The sequence below is a fragment of the Castor canadensis genome, chromosome 19 (assembly GCF_047511655.1).
Source record: "Castor canadensis chromosome 19, mCasCan1.hap1v2, whole genome shotgun sequence".
Taxonomy (NCBI): Eukaryota; Metazoa; Chordata; class Mammalia; order Rodentia; family Castoridae; genus Castor; species Castor canadensis.
This window is the reverse complement of record NC_133404.1, coordinates 7768542-7791843: the sequence shown is the minus strand read 5'-3', so window position 1 is coordinate 7791843 and position 23302 is coordinate 7768542. Positions and strand designations below refer to the sequence as shown.

At 40.6% G+C, this 23302-nt stretch overlaps 1 protein-coding gene across 7 annotated transcripts in view; it reads left to right on the top strand.

The window, feature by feature from the left end:
• Ube2q2 (ubiquitin conjugating enzyme E2 Q2) overlaps nt 1–23302 on the top strand; it is a 51548-nt gene that overhangs the window by 6889 nt on the left and 21357 nt on the right. For 6 of the 7 annotated variants that reach the window (XR_012443994.1, XR_002213218.2, XM_074061771.1 and 3 more), the window contains exons 2-5: nt 3840–3941; nt 9294–9398; nt 17502–17558; nt 21441–21581. Coding sequence is in view for 5 of the 7 variants with exons in the window: in XM_074061771.1 (XP_073917872.1) it covers nt 3840–3941; nt 9294–9398; nt 17502–17558; nt 21441–21581 (405 nt within the window). In the remaining 2 variants the exon portion in view is untranslated. The remainder of the gene's footprint in view (nt 1–3839; nt 3942–9293; nt 9399–17501; nt 17559–21440; nt 21582–23302) is intronic. The other variant, XM_020178039.2, reaches the window with a different exon arrangement.

Below are 23302 nucleotides of genomic sequence, written 5' to 3'. Positions count from 1 at the left end.
TGCTGGTGGCTCATGCCTATAATCTCAGCTACTTTGAAAAACTCAGATTGGGAGGATCGTGGTTCTACGCCAGCTTGGGCAAATAGTTTGAGAGACCGCATTTCAACCAGTAACTGGGCATGGTGGTACAAGCTAGTCATCCCAAGCTACATGGGAGGCTGAGATGGGGAAGATCAGGGTCCAGGCTGGCCTGGGCAGAAAGCAAGACTGTATCCAAAATAACCAGAGAAAAACGGGCTGGAGGAGTGGCTCACACAGTAGAGTGCCTGAGTTCAAACTTCAGGCCCACAAAAACAAAAAAAAGCTCAAATGTGCTTTTGATAGTAACTGATTTCACTTGTTTTTTGGTTTTTTTTTTTTGTAGTTCTTTTATTTATTTTTATTTTTTAACAATATATGTATTTGTCCAGTTCTTAGAATAGATAAAAAGTAGTTTCAGAATAATTGGCCTATGTTTCTTGGCTTAAAAAGGTCTATGAAAGTTCAATGTGTTTAGAGATCTTTTTGCCTTTATTGTGAATCAGATCATCCATATATTGGGTTCAAATGTTTATCGAGTTCATTTTTCAGTCCCCTTGAGTGATAATGTTTATTTGTGTGGCTCAGTCCACTCATCTGTTTGTGTGATATTGCCAGTACACTGTTGATAGCAGTGGAAATAGGTGACATTTACTGTTTCTCTTCTCCAGGGTTCTCCTACTAAGGTGCTGGCTTTAAGAAATATATTATTTATCATGTTTAGAAAGTATCAGTTTCTGTTTTATTCAGCTTTATTATTAGGAAATTTGCAGTTCTTTTAATATTGCTGTGAGGAGTTTTAATCCACACCAACAGCCCACATTTATTTCTTCATACAGATGTTTACTAGACAGACACTAGTTAAGTCCTCAATCAGGTTTTGTTCTTTAAAGGCTAAAGAAGATAAAACCAAAACAGTAAAAATGGTCTGCATGGCATGTTATCAAGCTAGGTTGAAGAGTTGGAAGGAGAAAACAGTGAAGTGGTTTTCTTTACCAACAGGATTAATTCTGAAGACAGTTTACCTTTCAGCCTGTAGAGAATACAAACATAAACCATTGCAAAACAGGTGTACTAACACTATTAGTATTGTCCTGTTCCAGTGGAGTTTCTTTTTCTTAAAAGAATGTTTGTTAAAATGCGTCTTAAAAATTCCGTTTCTTGGCGTCAGCCACCCATAATCAAGATCCTTGTTCTCCATCATTCTGAGTGAGGTTAGCCTGGCCCAAAAGACCAAAAATCATATGTTCTCCCTCATATGTGGACCTTAGATCAAGGGCAAACACAACAATGGGATTGGACTTTGAGCACATGATAAAAGCGAGAGCACACAAGGGAGGGGTAAAGATAGGTAAGACACCTAAAAAATTAGCTAGCATTTGTTGCCCTTAACACAGAGAAACTAAAGCAGATACCTTAAAAGCAACTGAGGCCAATAGGAGAAGGGGACCAGGAACTAGAGAAAAGGTGAGATCAAAAAGAATTAACCTAGAAGGTAACACACGTACAGGAAATTAATGTGAGTCAACTCTTTGTATAGCTATCCTTATCTAAACCAGCAAAAACCCTTGTTCCTTCCTATTATTGCTTATACTCTCTCTTCTACAAAATTAGAGATAAGGGCAAAATAGTTTCTGCTGGGTATTGAGGGGGTGGGGAGGAGAAGGAGGGGGCAGAGTGGGGGGTAAGGGAGGGAGTGGGGGCAGAGGGGAGAAATGACCCAAGCCTTGTATGCACATATAAATAATAAAAGAAAAAAAAAAGATCCTTATTCTCAAAGCAATGGTTCTTTCTTTCTTTCTTTCTTTCTTTATTTTTTGCTAGCCCTTTTTTGTGATGCTTTTTTTTTTTTTTCCTGAGGTAGAGTCTCAAGAACTATTTGCCCCGGGGCTGGCTTTGACGGTGATCCTCCTGATCTCTGCCTCCCCAGTAGCTGTGATTGCAAGTGTGAGCCACTGGCACCTGGCTAAAGCCATGGTTCTTAAGAATTGTGTTTGTGCAGAATTTTTTCCCTTGACATGAGTCTAGTTGTTCGGCAGCTCATATTTACTAATGACGTTCCCCTAATTTCTAATAGAAAACAGTACAAATGAGCAAAGTAAATGTACAGTAGTGGATAAGAGTAATGCCTAGTTTATTAACGTAAAAATTTTAATTGTTTTTAAAACATCTAGTAATATCATTTCTTGGTAATACTCAGTTTGATAAAACAAGATGTTAGAATTTTATGGTGTTTGAATTAGCAATAGATGTATTGCCCTGTAACAAATAAGTTTAGCAGCTTAAAACAACAAATGTTACTCCAGTTTCTGTGGGTCAGGCCTCTGTGCATGGCTTACTTTGGGTTCACTGGCTCAGGGTCTTTCCTGGGGGAGTGAAGGTGTTGGTGGAGGTGGTAGTCATCTGGAGGCTGGACCAGGAGAGGCTATGCCTCCCGGGTCACTCTCCTGTGGTTGTTAGAGTTCATCTCCTTACAGGGTGTTGGACTAATCTGAGGACTTGATTTAGTTGGTTACTGCTTAGAGGCCTTTTTCCACTCCTTGCCACGGGGGCCTCCACAGGGCAGCTCACTGCATGGCAGCCGGCGTCCATCAGTGGGGTCAGTTGAATGAGCAGAAGATGGACAAAACAGGCATCTTTTTTGTAACCTACTTTCAGAAGTCTTAATCTCATTAGTTTTGTTGTACTCTGATTGATAGAAGTGTCACTTAGTCCAAGGAAGGGGAATCTACACAGGTGTGAATATGAGGAGGTGAGGATCATTGGGTCCATTTTAGAGGCTGTCTACTGTACAAGAGCATCATGGATGTCCATGAACAGACAGCGACTATACAGGGGGGTCTCAAAAGCCCAACTCTATGGCAATTGAAAGCTGAATGTAGACTGACACTTGTGTTGTTGCCCTGCTGTATTTAGGAAGCAATCTTAACTTCAGTTACTAAATCTGTTCCTTTAGAAGTTACATTCAGAAGTCAAGTGTGGTGATGTACCCTTGTGATCCTAGCACTCAGGAGGCTGAGGCAGGAGGATTGAGAGTGGGAGGCCTGGGCTACATAGTGAGACCCTGCCTTAAGACATAGAGCAAAATGAAATGAAAAAGAAAAAAGAGTGTTGGAGGGCATGGCTCAAACTGTAGAGCACCTGCCTAGTAAGGTCAAGCACTGAGCTCCAATTCAAGGTACCCCTCCCCCCGCCAAAAAAAAAAAAATCTGTGCTGCAATCAAGGGATAGAAGAAAGCTAATTTTTTTTTTTCTTTTTTGAGACAGGGGCTCCTTATGTGATCTAGGCTGGCCTCGAACTCACAGATCCTCCTGTCTCAGCCTCCTGAGTGCTGATTTCAGGCCTGTGCTTCCCCATCTGGTTAAATGAAATAAAAATTTTTAGATCAATTTCTAGTGGGAGGAAAAAATTTCTAAATAACTTATGTAATTCCACTGCTCAGGAGGCAGGAGCAGATCTTGAGAAGTCATTTTCAGCACTTGTAAGGATTTAGAGACACATATTCCTGCAGTATCCAGGCCAATGATAGGCGTTTCTTCACAAAGGAAGAACTGTCTCTGTTGGTGCTTGGGTTACCTCCCCCCTTTTCTTGCTTTTACAATGTAATATGAAACAGCCAAGATTAAGCTATTTTTGTAACTTTATTTTTAAAATTTTCATAAAATGGAATTTGGTTCCCCTTCCCCATGGATTTTAAGTGTGTCATTTCCATCTCTGATACATTTTACTTGGACCCATGATCATCTTTGTGGTATGGTTTAATTGCATATTAGGGTTGACCTGTATGTAAATGTGTTTAACATTCCTATGTCTGTAACAGGAATCCTACCCATCTTCTTCTCCAATATGGTTTGTGGACTCTGATGACCCAAATCTGACATCAGTTCTGGAACATCTAGAAGATATCAAGAACAATGATTCGGTGAGAAAATAAGCCAAATCACGTTTTTTCCCTTCACATGAATGTTGGATGTAGAAATTGTTGAGGTAATGATTTAAAAGCATGATAATGATTTAAAAGCATGATTAATGATTATTTATGATCTTAAGAGTGATTAAAAACTAGACTCGTTTTTAAAGTTATTCAAAAACTTAAATTTAAAATAAATAAAAAGTTCTTGAAGTTCTGTTTACTACCTGGTTTCTCTCTCTCTCTCTCTCTCCCTCCCTCTCTCTCTCTCTCTCTCTCTCTCTCTCTCTCCCTCCCTCTCACGCCTCCCCTACCTCATTTCCCATAGGCATGTTTAAGATTAGGAATTAAGGGTCTCTTTTCCCCCTGCCTTCTAACCATTAAACCAAGAAGCATTTTTGGTAGAGACCATTAACCAAGGTGGGAGGCACAAAATGGGGAAAAGACCAGTGCAGATGTAAAGGGAGGTAATGACAGAACAACCCAGTGTAGTGTTAGGTGTTGGATCTGTGAGTCTGCAGACCAAAGGCAGTGAGAGAGTTCTGTTTAGTGCATAGCTGCACTCACTTACCCATGGGGAGGTGTTCCCAGACCCCCAGAGGGACCTAAGTCTGTAGGAGGGGTGAGTTCAACTAAGATACATTGTAAGACCTCTGGCAAAGTCACAATGTACCCCAGAACGACAGTAATAAAACTCAGTACAGTAAGACATCAACAGCAGATACTAAAATCGGGACTTGGTGTGGCTCAAGTGATAAAGCGCTTCCTAGCAAGTTTGAGGCCCCGAGTTCACACCCCAGCACGACTCCCTTCAAAAAGTCAATTATAATAGTAAACTCTAACAGTAAAGAATTATAGAATTGCTTATTTTTGTATTTTCTTTCAACATTTTTGGACCCTAATTGACCCAGGGTAAATGAAAACTTGATTGTAAACTTCATTTCGAGAAAACTAGCAAATGAGACACACAAAGAGGAAGTTTAAATCTTCATCATTTTTCAACCTAATGTGACCACTATTGATTGATTGCTATCTTCTGCCAGGTTTTTTTTGCTAGTAAAATACATACACCCTTATACGTATGTTTAAATAGTTGAGGTCATACATCCTTCTAAACATTGTCACTGTACTTTCCAATGATGTTGTAAAGTCCTTACAGAAAAAATAATCATTATTTTATTTGCTGGTGGTCTGATTGTTTAGCAAACAATACTTAAGGAACTGCGTGTGTGTGTGTGTGTGTGTGTGTGTGTGTGTGTGTGTGTTAGTTACTGGGGCTTGAACCCAGAGCCCCGCACATGCTGGGCAAGTGCTCTACCATTTGAATCATGTCCCCCTAATAAAACAATTTTTATGATGACTTGTTAAAATCTGTTTTATAAAAATCAGTAGTGTTCCCAATTTTCAGCTATTACTAGATAGAAAATATAGTGGTATTTTTGGTAATTACAGCAAAAATTAAATATTTAGGAATAAACTTTTTTTGGCAGTACCGGGGTGTGAACTCAGGGCCTCACGGTTGCTAGGCAGGTGCTCTACCACTTGAGCCCTTGGAATAAACTTGATGTACAGGGTTTGTATGCCGAGTGGAGTGAAAGACTTGGATACTGTGTTCCTGGATGGGCAGACTCCATGTTATGGACTCGTCAGTTCTCTTTTTATTTTCATGTTAACTTACAGATACAGTGCAGTGTCTCTAAATCCCAACAGATTTATTTTTGGAACTTGAAAGAATGGTTCTGTAGTTCTAGTTTTTTCTCCCTTGCAGTACTGGGGATTGAACCCAGGGCCCTGTGTGTGCTAGGCAAGTGCTCTGCCACTGAGCTCCGTCCCGCTCCTTTAATGTTTGTTTAGAACAGCAAATAATACAAATTTAAAAAGGTAATGAGAATTGTTCAACCAGATATTAAATAAAATACTGTATTCCCTCACTGGACCAGACTGATAAAGGCAACAGAATTTTTTAAAGTCATGCAAATGAGAATTTAGAATAAGGTAAAGGTGGGGTTTTTTTTTGTTTTGTTTTTTGTGGTACTGGGGCTTGAACTCGGGGCCTTCATCTTGAGCCCCTCCACCAGCCCTATTTTTGTAAAGGCTTTTTCAAGATAGGGTCTCAGGAACTGTTTGCCTGGGCTGGCTTTGAATCCAGATCCTCTTGATCTGTGCCCTGAGTAGCTAGGATTATAGGTGTGAGCTATTGATGCCAACCAAAGGTGGTATATATATATATTTTTAATCATGTTATTGTACTGGGGTGCATTGTGACATTTATAAAAGTTCTTACAATGTATCAGACTTAAATTCACCTCCTCTATCATTCTCCTTTATCCCTTCCACCCCCATTCCTGGAATAGTTTCAGCAGGGCTCCTTTTTCCATTTCATACATGAGCACATACTATTTCCACGATATTCACCCTTCTTCACCCTCTCCCTGTATCTCCCCTAGAAGTGGCATTTTAACTCAGCAAAGCATGGTTTTGGGAGAATTGACCAATTGGGGGAGTTAAAGTCTTCAGCTCAGATTTTTGTCAAGATACATTATAGGTGGTTTAAACACATTTGTCCTTAAAATTAAGAACAAAACATGAGTTTGAAGATACTTAAGAGTTAAGCTTGATATGGAGATCCATAAAGGTAAGAGGTAAAAATCAAAAGCTAGGCAGATACTGTTCCTATTTTCAGCAGGGACTGGTGAGCAGGAGTGAGAGGCATGACTAGCAGGCAGTGCCTCTGAAGAGCCCCTGTGCCACTGCTACAAGTGCAGAAAGGAGTGGAGTGAATTTTCAGTGTCTAAAATGCTCAGAAAAGGGCTGGTAGAGTGCTCAGGCCATAGAGCACCTGACTAGCAATTGCAAAGCCTTGAGTTCAAGCCCCAGTACTGCCAAAAAAGAAAAAAAAAAAAAAAAAAAAGGGACATAATTTTAAAAAAATATATTTACATGAAAGGAAAAAAAATAGCTCACCTTTCTATTTTATAGCCTCTGCCAGTGTCTCATAATCTAGTTTCTAGAGAGAATAAGCTATGTTTTTCGTTTTTATCCATTTAACTCAGTGTAATCTGGATTCTGCCTTAATTACTGTAAAATGTATCTCCTACTCTTCCAGTCCAGAAGTTTCCTTTTTAGCCTACCATGACCCCTCTGCATCATTTTGGTATTGTGGATTGTTCCCTTGTTGAAATGTCTTCCGTTACAAAACACTTACTGCTTAGTGTCCACCAGTGCAGAGTTGGTTAAATAAAAATAACTGTGTAGTTGTATAATGAGTGTTTCATTGTAATTAAAAAAAAATACAGGCCATCTTTCCATACAAACACACATAAAGTTCCAAGATTTTCTAAGTAAGAAGCAAGGCATAGAATAGTGTATGTAATCTGGACCCTTTCATAGGCAGTGTTGGAAAAAAGATGTATATCTATGCTGCTTTGTCTAATTTTTTTCCTGGGTGGATTCAGAAACAGTTACTAGAACACACACACACAAAAAATGTTTTTAAACCATTGACTGGCTTCTCTGTGAAGCTCTGTGATATGGGTATAGACAGGCAAGTTCCTGGGAACTGATAACTAGTGGGGACTCCCATGAAACCAATGTCTTCTTCCTTGTTTTGCTTTTATTACCTTGCCTTGGTCTCCTCTGAGCTCTTCTTCCCTGTTACACCTTTTTCTCTTCTCATTCTGTGCATTCTCTGAATAATTTATTTTTGTTACTTATGTTATGACCTACATATCTATCCAGTCCAGGAATTCCTAAATCTGTATTTCTAGTTACAATCTATCTCCAGAGTTTCAAACCCGTATCTGTACGTCATGTATGTCCAGGAAATTTCTCTTGGATATACCATGGGTGTTTAAAACAATTATATCTCAATTTATACTCATCTGTGTCCTAGCACTCCCTCACTCCATCATGTTTTCCCTTAATTCTTTTTGTGATTGTGAGTGGGACAAAATGAAATAATGAAATTGTGCCTGTGCCTGAACCTGAGAACTATCTTAGAGTTCTCCCCACTCCTCTGTTCCAACCCCCATACTATCTCAATTTAAGACCTGCCCATCTACCTTCATATGCTGAAATTCTTCCCTATGATTTTAGATTCTTGTCCCATCCCTCAAATACTTTTTTTGGAGGGGGAAGAGATTGGGGCATAAAATTGAACTTCCTCGAAGATGTACTCCCTGCTTTTCTTGTTGCCTGGCTGCCTCCTACAGGACTCCTGCACCTCCTGTACTAGGAGTCTGAGTGTCCCGGGCTGAATCCTGATCACCAGGCCTCATCTGTGTTATGCATTTAGGACAAAACAGAGCTTATTGGGTGGCCAGCGGTTCTTCAGTGGGGCTTTGCTTCCTTTTAAGCATGAGGATTTTTATTTGATCCTGATTTACTGTTCAGCCTTCTGCATTTCCTCTTGTTCCTTTGTGTACTTTGGAAGGCCTGTTCTTTGCTTGGTTTAACCCATTCTTATCCTGTGTCTGCTTTCTTAGCCTCTCATAAACCTTCTTCTTTTCTTTTCTTGGTCAGAGACACCCAGGAAACTTCCTAACAAGTGAAGTAATGTTGGATCCCAGTTGAGTCTGTTAAATATTGACCATTCTTAATCTGCAACTGCTAAACGTACAGATTGGAAAGTATCTTAAGCAATGAAATACATTTGTGCATGTGATTTTCCTTGCTTACTTGCTTAAAGTAAATGCACTTACAAAATAATCTGAATTTGACAGTTTTCCTAGTGGATTTTTTGGGGCGGGGGAGGGAAAAGGGATAGGCACTTCAGGGCCTACTAAGCATGAAGTGTTTTCACAGGTTTCATTGAATCTTTACCATTCTGAGGTTTTAATATCTTTGTTTTACAGATGGGGAGACATGAACTCAGGGAATTAGATACTATACCCAAGGCCATCTATTTTCCAAGGCTCAGTCTGCTAGACCACACTTACCTCTATACTTGTCAATGAATGTGACTGTGGCCTATACTGTTTTACAGTTCACATGCCAAAAAACTGCTCCTATTTTTTGTAGCTCATTAATGTTCTCTTGTCTGAAGCTGTAAGGCTCTAAGAAAAGAAGTTGTTAACTAGGAAGTGGGCAATGTCTGCATGTCTCTCCTCGACGTCATCCTGCTGGGTGTCAGTTGTAGGAAGTATACCCAAGCCAGAGCAACTTCCTGTTACTTTTTTAATAGTAATTTTCTTATACTAGCAGTCCTTAAAAATATTTTAAAGACTTAGTCTATCCATAGGCTAAGTCTGTGGTTGAGCAGCAGCAAAGTTCCATTCCCTCTGGATTGGTTACAGTAGTTGTAGCACTGTCAATGTCTTTGAGGGCTCTTTAACGTGTGCTTACTTACTGAAATGTGTTTTGTAGCTTCGTCAGCAGTTGAAGTGGTTGATATGTGAGCTCTGCAGATTATATAACCTTCCTCAGCACCCGGATGTTGAGATGCTAGATCAGCCACTACCCACGGGCCAGGTAACGTAAAAACTCTAGTGTTCAAGAGCTGAGATACATTGTCTGAGTCAAAAGTACACAGGATGGTTTTCCTTTTTTATTATACAAATTACTTAGAAGTTAGTTTTTTATTCCTTTTGAATTGCTTTGTGTTTTTTGGTGCTAAAAATACCTTTTCCATTCTTTGGAGCTGCTCTTACTGTGATAGGCAGACACCTGCTCCCCCGCCACTGTGCTGGTGTTTGTTCCTGTCCCTGATTTCCATAAATGCTCCTTGCTTCTTTGCCTTTGCCTAGTCAGTCTCCTAAAGTCCATCTCTGCTTCTTAAGCTAACCCAAATGTTATCCCCTCCCAGCAATAGGGATTTCTGTGAGCGCCCCACCACCTCTGACTGCTAGCCTTGCCTGTGTAGGCATGCCACTGACTTGTACTGAAATAAATGAGGACCTAGCTCTTACATCAGCTGCTCACCCACTTGCCTGTTCTAACTTGCTGTGTTTAGCCATCTGGATCATCCCTGTTTATCATTAGGACTTTGTGGTGTAGAGCCAGGTTTTCTATCATCACAGTTCCTTTCCTATACTGCCTCTTGTTCTGCCAGGTCTTCCACAGCATCTCTTAGTTTTGGAAGCCTTGTGCTCTGTCCCTTTCTGTGAGCTGTCGTCCACACCAGTTTGGGGTGGGGGGCTGTGGACCAGGCAGCTGGACAGCTGCCACTTTGAGGTTTTTCTTTCTGCCTTTCTAGGGGATGTGTGTTGTTTCCTGGATCTCACATCATCCCTCTCTCATTTTGTCTGATTATGTCCTAAAGTAACAGCCTAAGAAAGCAGGAAGGAGTGGCACATTTTATGAGTTCTCAAAAAATAGAGTCCAGAGTTTGGGTTTTGAATCTTGGTTCTGCTGACTTACTAGCTTATACCCCTGGGCTTGTCACCTAACCCATTTCTCATTTCCAACCCACCAGTGGTAGGAGTAACTGTTGTTGGGGAGCTGTGAGGATTAGATGAGTGGTGAAGGGGAGTTGTGTTAAGTGTTGGCTGAGCGCAGTAAATCCTTAGCAGACGTTAGCTGTGTGTTCCGATCCCACACTTGATGGCTCGGTTGGCTGACGACTGTTGTCTTGTAGCCAGTGGGGGAGCCCCATGCCCTTCTGAGCTCGCTCATCACGCCCACTTTCTCTCCAGAGGGATCTGGAGCCGCTCCTGGTTGGGGTCTCTGCAGGGATGGGCCTTTGCCGGCTTAGAGCCTCGAATTTCTTGGATCATATACGCGTGCGTGCTGACGTTAACTTTCCTTCGTGGCACGAGTCTTTGTATCTGGTATTTTATTTTTGTTGTACTCTTACTAATTTTGAATTCTAGAATTTTTTTTTTTATTGTGGCATTGGAGTTTGAACTCAGGGCGTTGTGCTAGGGTCTCATTTAATGCTGTGCCTGGACTGTGATCCTCCCACCTGTGCATTCCTGTGGAGGGGTGCCGGCCGCCATTCCCAGCCATGGTTGACATGGGGTCACGTGAACTTTTGCCCTGAGCTGACCTCCAACAGCAGTCCTCCCACTCTTCTCCTCCCAGTTAGCCAGGTTTACAGACCTGAGCCACTGCACCTGGCTGAATTCTAGAATATTTTCCTTATCCTTCAACTTTTGGAAGTTTTACATGCATGGTCATAACTAAGGTTTTTTTTTTTTTGGTGATACTAGGATTTGAACTCAGGGTTTTGTGTTTGTGAGGCAAATGCCGTACCACTTAAGCCACATCTACAGCTTTAGGTCATTTTTCAGATAGGACCTAGCAGTTTTTCAGCCTCCGACCCCTATCCTCCTACTTGTGTCCCTTGCATAGCTGGGATTACACAAGACCCACTGTGCCCAGCTTGATTATTGAGATGGGGTTTTACTACCTTTTAGCCCTGGCTAGCCTTGAGTTATGATTCTCCTAATCCCTGCCTCCTGAGTAGTGGGATTACAGGCTTGAGCGTGTGCTCAGCCCTTAAATTTTGTTTTGATTATATATGACTTTTTATTTGGTTGCTTCAAACTTTAATGGCTTAAAACAACAATTCTCACTATTCGATGTGTCAAAGGTTAGTTGGATAGTCTTTCTCCTGGTCTCCCTTGGGGACTCACAGTTCAGTCAGATAGTGGCTGGAACTGCACATGAATATCCAGTATGACTTCACAACTCTCACGTCTGGCGCCTTCCCAGTTCTTCACATGGCCTTCCTTGTCTCTGCGTGGTATGTTGTCCTTGGGGCTCCTCCTCCAGGAGGATAGGTGGAGTTCTTACCTGTGGTTTCTAAGAACCCAAAGATGAAGCTGCCCTGATAACAGAAAATATATAATGAAAATTACAAAAAATATATAAAATTTAGGATATTTACAATATTCTTTAGGTAAAGGGAACTGTCAAGCACTAAAAACTGGCTTTCCTTTAAACAAATTTTCAGTTAAGAACAGTCAAAGTGGAAACTACAGACTACATAGAAAAAGTAGTCTAAGAAAACACTATAGAGCAGCAGAAGAAACACAAGTCTACATGATAAGGAATGAAAAACGAAGTATAAAATTAAGAAACTAAGGCATGTGGAAGAGTGGATTCACAAAGATAACAGTAGAAATTAATAATGTAGAAAACAGAAAAATCTGAAATACAAATCCAAGAACAGATTCTTTAGACTGGAGCAGATGCAGTATCAGTTCTACCAGCTCCAGTTGTGGGCCAACCCAGACTCACTGGGACCTCAGGAGTCTGATGCTGGGAAGGTGACTTGTGGGGCAGCTCAGGACGAACTACAGCTGGAGGAACTTTTGTTCTTGATCATTCCTTATCGTGGAGTTCTTTAGTGCATTTGCAGGTGTGACATCTTCGTAGGTGTCTTTAAGAAGTTGCTTTGATGTTCACTCTTTGCCCTCTCTTTAGCACCCTCATTTTCTTTTAAATAATCGTTTTACTTTTTCTTGTCTTGTTTTCTTCTTCAAAGACTTTCCTGAAATATCTTCATATTCATATTTTCCTCTTTTTATATACTGTTCCTCTTCTGTTCATTCATAGAGAAGTACTCAGTGACTGATTTGGAGTTCCTTGTGGTTGAGACTTGTCAATTGATGGCTTTTAAGGGTGATTTGTGCTGACTCCTAGTCCTATTCTTCCTGGCATGGGAGTAAGTGACAGCTGAAACCCTTCTCCATCACTGGAGTTGAAAGTCTTACGACCTCTTGTCCAAGGTAGATAAACTGCCTGGGTTGTGTTTAAGGAGCTAGGGAGAGCAGCAGGCTTCAGGCTGGATGGTGGGTCTATGCGTAGGCTTTGGGTTGGCCTCTGTCTGGCTTTCAGTCCCAGCTGTTAATCCTGCTCTTAGTGCCTGGGTCTCTGGGTCTCAGGCCTTGTCATTGTCCCTGTCTCCTGACTCACACCTTTGCCTGCTCTGCTGCATTGATCATCATTCTTCTGTTCCTGTCATCTAGTGTGGGCGAATTCTACTCTCTGCTGGGAGCCTCATCCCCATTCCTAGGTTTCTTTCTTTGTGGCAGTACTGTGTGTGAACTCAGGGCTTTGTGCTTGCAAGGAAGGTGCTCTACTGCTTGAGGCACTTCCCCAGTCCCCCCACCCCACCCCGCGCTCCATTTTTTGTTTTTGTTTTTGTTTTATAGTCCAGGCTGGTCGAAAATTTGCTGTTCTCCTGCCTTAGCCTCTAAATATTGGGATTGCAGGCCTGTGCCATCATCTGTGCCTCCCTTTTTTCACTGTATGTTCATTGTAATTTTAGTGGAGCCAAATTAATGAGAGAAGTATATGTCGTGTTGGACTCTCCTTCTCTGGGATGTCTGTAGCTAACAGTGGATCATGGACATACCACAAGGAGGTCCACCTTGTTTTCCGTGGTTGTGCTTACTCTCCTATGAGCCGTGTACCGGAACCTGAGTTATGTGACAGAGTGCCCTAATTTTGAATCATCTATGCGTTCCCATAATAAACATTGTGAGAATCAGAATGGTAATACTGATTTTTGGATTTTTACTCTATGTGAGACTGTAACATGGTTTTGTTCCCTTTTAGGCTCTTGTTTCATTTTACAAGTTAGAGCCAGGGCTCTAACTTGGGAAGCTTTATGTCTTGTTTTATGAGAGACTTACTTGTTCTGATATATTCTTTTAAGACAGCTCTTCATTTTATTTTCTAAACAAACATGTAAAGATATACATTTTTACTGAGGGCTACTTGACTTCATTGCACAAGGTTAAGCTTTTAGTGTATTTCTGAATAGCTTATATTTCCTAAGTAGTTCTTTTCCATCTTTTGTTCACTTTGTTTTTACCATTAAAAGTTTATTGTGAAATACAACATGCATTCAAAGTAAATAAACTGGAGGCTTAGTATAACACATGGTTACAGTGAACACCTGGGGACTGCTTCCTAGCCATCACCCAGAATATCGTTAGTAGGCTCCTTCCAGATCAGCATTTCCTATTTAGCCATTCCTTCCTTACTTTTCTCTAGTTTTGTAACTTGAGTGCATCCTTGTACAGTATAGTTTAGTGGTGTCTGCTTTGGAGCTTTCTGAGTCCTAGTCGGCTGGGTGTTGTGGTGCATGCCTGTAATTGCAGCTACTCAAAGCGGGGAGATTGGGAGGATCATGGTTAAGACCAGTCTAGGCAAAAAGCAAGATCCTTTCTCAACCAATAAGTTGGGTGTGGTGGTGCACGTTTTTAATCCCAGCTACACAGGAGGCACAAATAAAAAGATCCCAGGGCAAGCTGGCCAGGGAAAAAAATCTGAAAAATAACTAAAACAAAAAGAGCTGGGCGTATGGCTTGAATAAAAGCGCCTGCTAAGCACGTGCGAGGCCCTGAGATCGATCCTTAGTACCATCAAAACAAATCATGAGTACTGTTGTGTTCCCTTCACTCAGCCCATGAGACATTCACGTACACCATGTGTCGCTGCAGTGGTTTCTCACTGCTGTGTTTATTCGTTGTCTGAATACAGCAAGTAGTTACCATTCATGTGTGCACAATTGGATTGTTGCCATATTTTTGCTGTCAGGAAGAGCGCTACCATAAACCTTCCTGTCGGTATTTCTTGGTGCCCCTGTGCAAACATTTCTCTGGGGCATGCCCTGGTTCTACTGGAGCGTGACAGTCAGTTTCTTTAACCTGGATTATCTAGACAAGGACCTTTAAAACGTTTCCAGGAGAACTTTGGGCTGTCAGTGTGTCATGATGGTCAACGTGGCCCCTGACTTCTCAGCCACTTTATCAGCACTGCTTAGACTTGGCCATTGCTATTATATCGTTTGCTTTTACTTCTGTTTGTCATGTTACATAGCCCCTGTGATCCTTCAAGAATATCCCTGAATGGTGCATCTTGTTGTTTTCCTGGAACGGCTGTATTTGTAGGGCTGTGCCCGTTGTGCATGGAAACTGCTCCTGGGATCCTTGCTGTGGTCCTTGTTAGCATTTGTTCAGAGTGTGGGACTCTGCAGAGCACTTGCACACATGGCCTCTGTGTTCCAAAGTGGCTTCCCAGCTCTTCACACCTTTATCTCTGGTATTTATTGTCACACTTGAAAACTCTGCTGCCTGTCTGATTCTTGCTTCTTCCTGTACTTTTTACTTTTCCTTTCTGGAAGTTGGTTTTGTTTTCTCTATAACCATGAAGTCTGGGGATTTACTTTTCTGTATTCCTTTGGAATATTCAGAGCCACTTTAATATTCTACAGTCTTTCTTTAGCTTGTCAAAACTCAAATCTCTTACTCCTTTTTCTTTCTTTCTCTGCATCTTCTGGATGAATATTAGATCTCTGTATTTCTGTCTTTCTTGTCCCTTAACTGCTCTTTTAGTTCTAACTCTTCTGGTCCCTCTCTCTATATTCTAAGTGTCAGGTTGGTCATCTTCATCATAAATGCTTTTGTTCAGTAAAGTCTGTGGGCCCCTTACTGAGTTTGCCTCCTCCTTTCGTCTGCTTACAGTCTTTACTATCTTCTGCTTACTGTCTTCTCTTTTACACAGTAACCTTTATTTTGTGGACGTGGTGGCTTCTCAGTTACTGCTGAAGGTTAAATCTTTTAGTCCTGTTTTATTTTCTTTGCTAGTAGTTCTCCAGGTCATTTGTTTAGTTTGACGTGGTACCTTTTTTTTTTTTTTAAATATTTTATTTATTTATTTTGCAATACTTGGGCTTTGAACTCAAGGCCTCACACTTGCTAGGCAGTACTCTACCATTTGAACCACTTGGCCAGCCCATGTGGTACCTTTCAGATTTTCAGTTTTCTTCAACTCTCACTCTAGATGAGCGATGCTATTGATCATATGAACTGTTGCTATGGATACCATAAGAGTGTGGCTCTTCTATGTTGTGGTCTCCCCCTTCTGCTTTGTAGACTTGTGTTCTTCCTGTGGCATGAACTTTTGAAAGTGCTGGCAGGTAGAACTTGTACCTCATTAGTGACAGGAAGAGACTGTTGTATTAAAAGTAAAAGCATTTTGTCTTTTCTCTCTGGTTCTGACACCAGTAAGAGGTCATCAAGGTGGGTTTCCTGTACAAGAATGATTCTTCCCAACTGCCATTGGGATGAGAACAGCAATTGTGATTCACTAACGTCTCTAATGTCCTCTCTATCATCTGGATGGGAGAGGCTTTCTGCAGCAGTCTGATCCCGCCTTCCGTGCTTGTGTCTTCCAAGCATCTTCATACTGCTGGTTCCCTTCTGTTTTGTTTTCTGGTGCAGCAATGAATTTTCTCTTGCTTCTAACAGTCTTCTGTCATTTCAGTTGGGTTCTGAGAAGGGCAGGCTGTATCTTAAAATGGAATTCATCTTGGGACTTCACAACCCTATTAGCTTTTCATTTTTGTTAAATTACTTATCTTTGGGGGTAGGCTTTGCTCAGCCTTTTCATTAGTAAAGTGGAGGTCAGGGACTAGTCTGGTCACAGACATGGGCTATAAAAATCACCGTAAAGCACATTTTAAAAATGGCTTCTGTGGGCTAGGTTCTGAAGGTAGTGTTTCAAAAGTGCCCTGTCAGTCATTGAGGTACCCAAACTCATGTTTGGGACTTTCAGGCTAGATTATTCTTCAGATACCCAAAATAGTTTGGTTGGAAAAGAGAAATGAAGAAAAGGGTAAAGTATGGTGTTTTGGGGTCTGCTGCTGCTTTTCTCACTAATTTTTAGGAGACAAATAATAAATGTCTAAAGAAGTCTGTTCTGCATGGTGTATGCCCATGTGACACTTTCCATTCTCTGGTTTTCACAAGAGTTCTACTCTCTTAGATAATGGTTTCTTGATAATTATGTCATCAGAGTATCTAAGTACAGGTGCTCAGATACTGCTGAGCGCTTGTTTGGTCTGAGTTTACCTCTGGATTCTGCTTTCTTGACCTTTGAGACACCCTGGGTCCTAACCTGAGCCCACATGTATGGGTCTTAGATGGTGTCCCAAGAGCTTTGCTCTGGTCCAGAACCCTTTTTTTTTTTTTTTCTTTCTTTCTAACTCTGCCTAAACTGGGTATGAAGTCCTGTCCTAAAAGCACACTAGATTTTTTTTAAATGAGCAGTAAATTGTATCTTAGAGACATATTCTGTAGTAAATAACATGTTTTGAAAAATAAAATTGGTTCTTTGGCTATGTGATGATTATTTTTATCATTTTTATAAAGCATTCTTTTATAACAGTCTGATCTTTAAAAATGTCAGGTAGTGGGTATATGTAAAGATTCAGCCTTTCCAAGGTAAGAAGGAAGATGTTTTAAGGATTTGATAGCTTGGAATATTCATTATGAATAGCAGCCATTGATCTGGGATATATAGCCATGTCAGTAGTTTTTTCTTATTTTAAATTATGTTGTAAGATTTTTTTCAGTTTTCTTCATATTTGACCAGCTGCCTTTGATATTCCTAAAGCATCTGTTGCATTGTATTGTCCAGAATGGTTTCTTTTTAAAAAGCTGATAAATGGTATTTGTCAAATCAAAGGTACATTTAAAAATAAATGTTTAAACTTTAATAAGCTCTGTTAGTAGAACCCGAGTAAAATGATTGATAGTTTGCCTGGAAGCTATCACCAGTTTTCTGATGCACCCTATGTGTGCTGTGGGGCTCTGGCAAATTCCTTCTCTATTTCAGAATGGGACAGCTGAAGAAATTACTTCAGAAGAGGAGGAAGAGGAAGAGATGGCTGAAGTAAGTATTTTAAGTAAGAATAACATTTTCATAACTATCTTCAGTCTTGTACATTGTAGTAATTCTCTGATCTCCTTTCAAACTATGGTTGGCGAGAGCACATTGTGTTTGGGAGAGAATATCATTTCTAAGCTCTGGGTTTACCTCTAATGATATGCCTGTGGACAAATTGTTTTATCTTCCTTCCTTGACTTTGATTTCCCAGAAAATAAGAGTGCTTAAGACTTACCACCAAAGTAGTATTTGCATTTAACAGCAATTGGTATTTAGCTTGTATTTGTTTATTTTTAGGAAGTTCTGTATTTGACTTGCAAACAGGTATTTTTAAAGGGGTTTATACCATGATAAGCTGATTTCATTCTAAGAATGCAAGGATGGTTCAACATATGTAAATCAATAAATGTAATATAGTACATAAGTAAATTCAACATCCCATCATGATAAAAGGCCTGAAGAGACTAGGAATAGCAGGAACATACCTCAGCATAATGAAAGCTACATAGAAGAACTCTGTAGCCAGCATTGCCTTAAATGGGGAAAAACAGAAAGCATTTCCTCTAAAACCAGGAATGAGACCAGGTGCTCATGCTCATCAGTCTTGCCCAACATGGTGCTTGCATTCTTACCCAAAGCAATACAGCAGGAGAAAGAAAGAAAGGGATTCAAGTAGAAAAGGATAAAGTCTAATTATCTCTGTAGCAGATGGTAGGAACTTATATTTAAAAGACCCTAAAACTAGGCCCTGGTGGCTCATGCGTGTAATCCTAACTGCTTCCGAGGCTGAGATCAGGAGGATTGTGGTTCAAGGTCAGCCCCAGCAAATAATTCAAGAAACCCCCAACTAGAGCAAAAATGGACTGGGGGAGGGGTGTGTGGCTCAAGTGGTACAGTATCTGCTTTGCAAGCACAAAAGCCCTGAGTTCAAACCCAGTCCCCCACAAAAAGACTTTTTAAGACTCTACTAGAAGACTGTTACATCTGAAACACTTTCTGCAAAGTAACATGAACTAAATCAATATACAAAACTCCGTAGCCTTGTTGTCGTTTTTTGGGGGACTTCAACTCATTTTATAGCCTAGGCTGACCTTTTAACTTACTATGTAGCCTAGCTTGCTCTTGAACTCTCAATCCTCCTGCTTAAGCCTCCTGAGTGCTGGGATTACAGGCATGTACCAATGTGCTTTACTAGTAGGTTTTCTATATACTAGTAAAGTACATGCTGAGAAAAGTAATCAGGAAGACAGTCCCATTTACAATAGCCTCTAAAGACAAAATAAAACAAACAAAACCCATCCAGGAATAAACCTAAGCAGGGAGGTGAAAAATCTCTCCCAGAACATGGAAGGACCTCCCAGATTCATCTGTTGGAAGGAAATGACTATGTTTTGAAAGCCATGTATAGTTCAGTGCAACTCCCATCAAAATTCCAATGTCATTCTTTATGGAAATAAGAAAAACATCCCTAGAATTTATATATAAGCACAAAAGACCCCAAATTGTCAAAGCAATCCTGAGCAAAGCAGAGGTATCACAATACCCAACTTCAAATTCTACTATAGAGCCGTAGTACAAAAACAGCACGGTACAAAAGCAGACACGTAGATCAGTAGAACAGAGGACCCAGAAACTATCGCACACAGTTACAGCCATCTGATCCTTCACAAAGGTGGCAAAAACATATGTTGGAGAACAGACAGCCTCTTTAACACATGGCCCTGGGAGGGCTGGAGGAGTGACTCAGGTGTTTGCCTAGTAAAGCCCAAGGCCCTGAGTTCAGACCCCAGTACTACCAAAATTCTGTGTGAAAGGAGAACTTGAGATAATCCCAGGTACACCTCACCAGAAAGGATGACACTGCCTGCTTTTGAAAACTATTTAAGAACTTAAGTTTGGTTTGTTTTGTGCTAATCTTTTGTATTAATAGAATACCTCAGACTGGGTAATTCATAAAGAACAGAAATTGAGGGTCTGAGGCAGGCGCCATGTCCTGCCCTGAGGGAGGAGAGAAGAAGCCCCTGAAACAGCCCAGTTAACAGGCCGGGGAGATGGATGAGACTTCCAAGCAGTAACCAACAAGGAGCTTAAAAGTGAAGTCTGTGAGGGAAGGAAGAGGCCTGGCCACAGGTGGAGTTAAGAAATCTGGCAGGAAGTCAGCTGTTCCTGTGGCTGAGATCATGGTGACCCAGACTCCCTGCCTGTTTCAATGTCTGGATTCTAGGCCAGAACTTAGCCACCTATAGCTGGATTGAAGTGTTGTCTTGGTGTCTGTGGTGCATTTCAGGATGAACTTCTATTTAAAAAAAAATCATAAGCTGGGCTTCAGTGGCTCATGCCTGTAATCCTAGCTACTCAGGAAGCAGAGATCAGGAGGATCGAGGTTCGAAGCCAACCTGGGCAAATAGTTCACAAGATCCTATCTCAAAAAACCCATCACCAAAAGAAGGTCTGGTGGAGAGGCTCAAGGTATAGGCCCTGAGTTTAAGCCTCAGTATTGGGGAAAAAAAAAGAGAAATCATAATGCAGTGGCTTGTTGTCTATTTTGTCAGCCACTGTACCTCAGCTGTGAATCTAAAGTAAGCCCAGCTAGAATCCTGCCAAGTCTGCTTTTTTTGGTCTTTGTTCTGTTCTAAATTCTGTATTATCTCAAATTAAACCAACTCATTTGCAAGGGAAAAAAAAATCAGAAATGTATTTTCTTCCAATTCTGAAGGCTGGGGAGTCCAAAATCACAGTACAAGCATTTGGTACTTGTTGAGGGCCTTCTTGCTGAATCCTCGCAGGGTAGAAAGCGGAAGGGCAGTAAACCAGCCAAGTGCATTGTGAGGCCTTTTAAAAGGGCCCTCGCTCCTTTAGTAAGGAAGAGGGCTCATGGCCCTGTCGCCTCTTAAAGGCTACACCTGCATCTTGGAGGGCACACATTCAAGCCAGAGTAAACTTAGTAGAGCAGGTTCCACAGACATTGAGTTGCCACTGATAGAATTTGAGAGGTTTTTAGACTCTGAAGCTTCTCATTTAAAATTTAAATTCAAATTTTGGAATGAAGCTCTCTGCTTTGACTAGTTTAAAGGTATATTCCATGGTCTTGATCTTAAAACTTTTTGGAACTTACAATTTATTCAGGTTTTACCTTCATTTGAAAAAATTTTTAATATGAAATACTTTTTAGGATGTGTCAGCTAAAGTAGTTGTAGGTTTGGGAGTAAAATGATTCTTAAAATTGTCCAATTAGAATGACTTTGCTGGGGCAGAGCATTTGTTTGAGTGTTTTCATGCAGTTTAACATAGGTGGGATGAGTCACATGAAAACTTTAACCTTTACCGTGGGTCCATTGGATAGTGAAATTGAGACTGTGCTCAGAGTTCATGTACTCTTTTCTTTTTTCCACACAAGATAAGCAAGGGACAGTACCATTAGGGAAATCTAGAAAGGTATAAGACTGGACTTTGGAGATGTCACATTAGGACAGGTAAAAAGAGGACATTCCAGGCCTGAAGCAGCCTTGGGCACCCTCCCTTTGGGGAGAGGAGAGTTAATGTGTTAGGGTCATGGAAAGCAAGATTGCCTAGAAAAGTTAGAGGGTTAAAAGTTTGAATTAGAGATAAACATTTCTGCTTGATGTGACTGTTGGTAGATAGGCCATAGCAGGGAATAGTGTGCTGAGCATATTCTAGAAAGATAATAAGGAGGGGATACAGGCTAAGAGCATTCATGAGAACTCTGAAGAAAACAAGCGTAGGAAGGGAAATCGGAGGGTGGTGGTTAATTCTTTCTCATAGAACGGATGTATCCTCTCTTTCCTGTTCTCTTTTTATTATAGCCAAGAATAATTTATCTTTTGGCATAAGAAACTACAGAATAAGCTAATATTTTTCTTTTTGTAGGATATAGAAGACTTGGACCACTATGAGATGAAGGAAGAAGAGCCTATTAATGGGAAAAAGTCAGAGGATGAAGGAATCGAAAAAGAAAATTTGGCAATCTTGGAGAAAATTAGAAAGACTCAAAGGCAAGACCACCTCAATGTAAGTGTGTGAAATAGCTAGAACCTCGACTTTTGTCTAAGTAATTATAGGGAACAATGAACAGTTCACTAGGTACCAATCTCAGGCACATGCCTGCAATCCCAGCACCTGTGAGGCTCAGGCAGGAAAATCTTGAGTTCAAGGACTATCTGGGCTATATAACGAGTTGGAGACCAACCTTGTCTACAGAGTGAGACCTCACCTCAGAAATCCAAAAAAACAAAAACCAGCAAAAAATACCAATATCAGCCATCCTCCACCCCTGTCTTGTTGGTGGACTAAGGCCTGTTTTATTGTCCTAGTGTACCTCTCCTGTCTGCTGGCAGCCACTTCTTATGCTGTTCATCTCCTCACATCCTGGGGCCATCTGCTGATCCTGTGTCACACTCTCTCCAGCCTGTTGCTGCTTTGTTTGCTTACTCTCCTACTGTGGGATCTGTGTATTCACTTTTGTTTGGTGGTACTGGTGTTTGAACTCAGAGCCTCATGCTTGCTAGGTAGGCACTGTACCACTTGAGCCATTCCACCAGCTCCTCAACTCTAAAATGTGAACAGATAATAAAGGATGACTACTGTGGAAAATGAGAATTGTGTGTAATATGTGTGCATATAGAAATATGTGCATGTGCATGTGTGTGTGCACGTGTGTATGCCAGAGAAGGGAAATGCCAAGTGATGGTCTGGCTGTCTGACTCACCACTTCTTGCCTTGTATTAGAACCATCAGTCAACTTGATGAGATCTGAGTAACAGGTGCTTTGTCTTGAGCAAACACAGGGAAGGAATTGTTACGCAAGTTAATGTCGATACCATAAAAGGGTAGTTTACTCTTACTCTTCGGATCTTATTTAATGTAATAATTTAATTCACAAATTTTTTTCTTAATACAGCGAAGAAACTTAGCCAATCCCATATATTGAGTATCGAAATGAGTTTGAGGTGTCTGAACCAATGGCACTTTCTTTTTACTTTATCTTAAGATTAACTCTAGTTTGTACAAACAGCTGCAGATTTGTAGTTACCAACAGCTACAAGTCATGGAACACTTCCACACGATACACACATGCTGAATACTTTATCTTTACTTGCCTTTGTGTTAATCTTCACAGTCATTGTATGAAACAGGTGCTTTTCACATTTTATAAATGTAAAAACTGAGGCTTAAAACAGTTCAAGCTAGGAACTAATCTTGGTAAACTGTTTTTCCCTCAGAGTGTTGTGACCTTTAGTATCTATAATTATATTTGATCAAAATTTCATATAAAAAATAGTTCATATCTTCAGCTTTAGAATGAGGTATTGGTGTGTTTTCATCCTTAACACAGAATTGAAACCAGTGGCATGCAGGCAAATAATGTCATTTAGTTTCTTCAAATGTAAACTGGATCTTCATTGTAATATTCATGCTGGAAGTCTTACTGATAGAATACTGTTTCAGTTAGTAGTGTTTCATAGTGAGGACCGTGTAGTTTTTAAAGAAATTGGAGCTTGGACTATATGCATACTGAATTCTACACTATTGCAAGGTCCATTACGGTCTGGACATGTTGAATCCAATGATAAGAAATAGCGAATGAACCAGACTTTGTCCCAGTGTTATATTCACTTGAAACTTCATAATCCTTCTTGTAACTGAACTTCTTCAACTTGTTAGTGTTGAGCGCTGATGTGTTTGTATAGTCTCATCGTAAACTTCTATATCAGGTTCAGACACTTAAATCT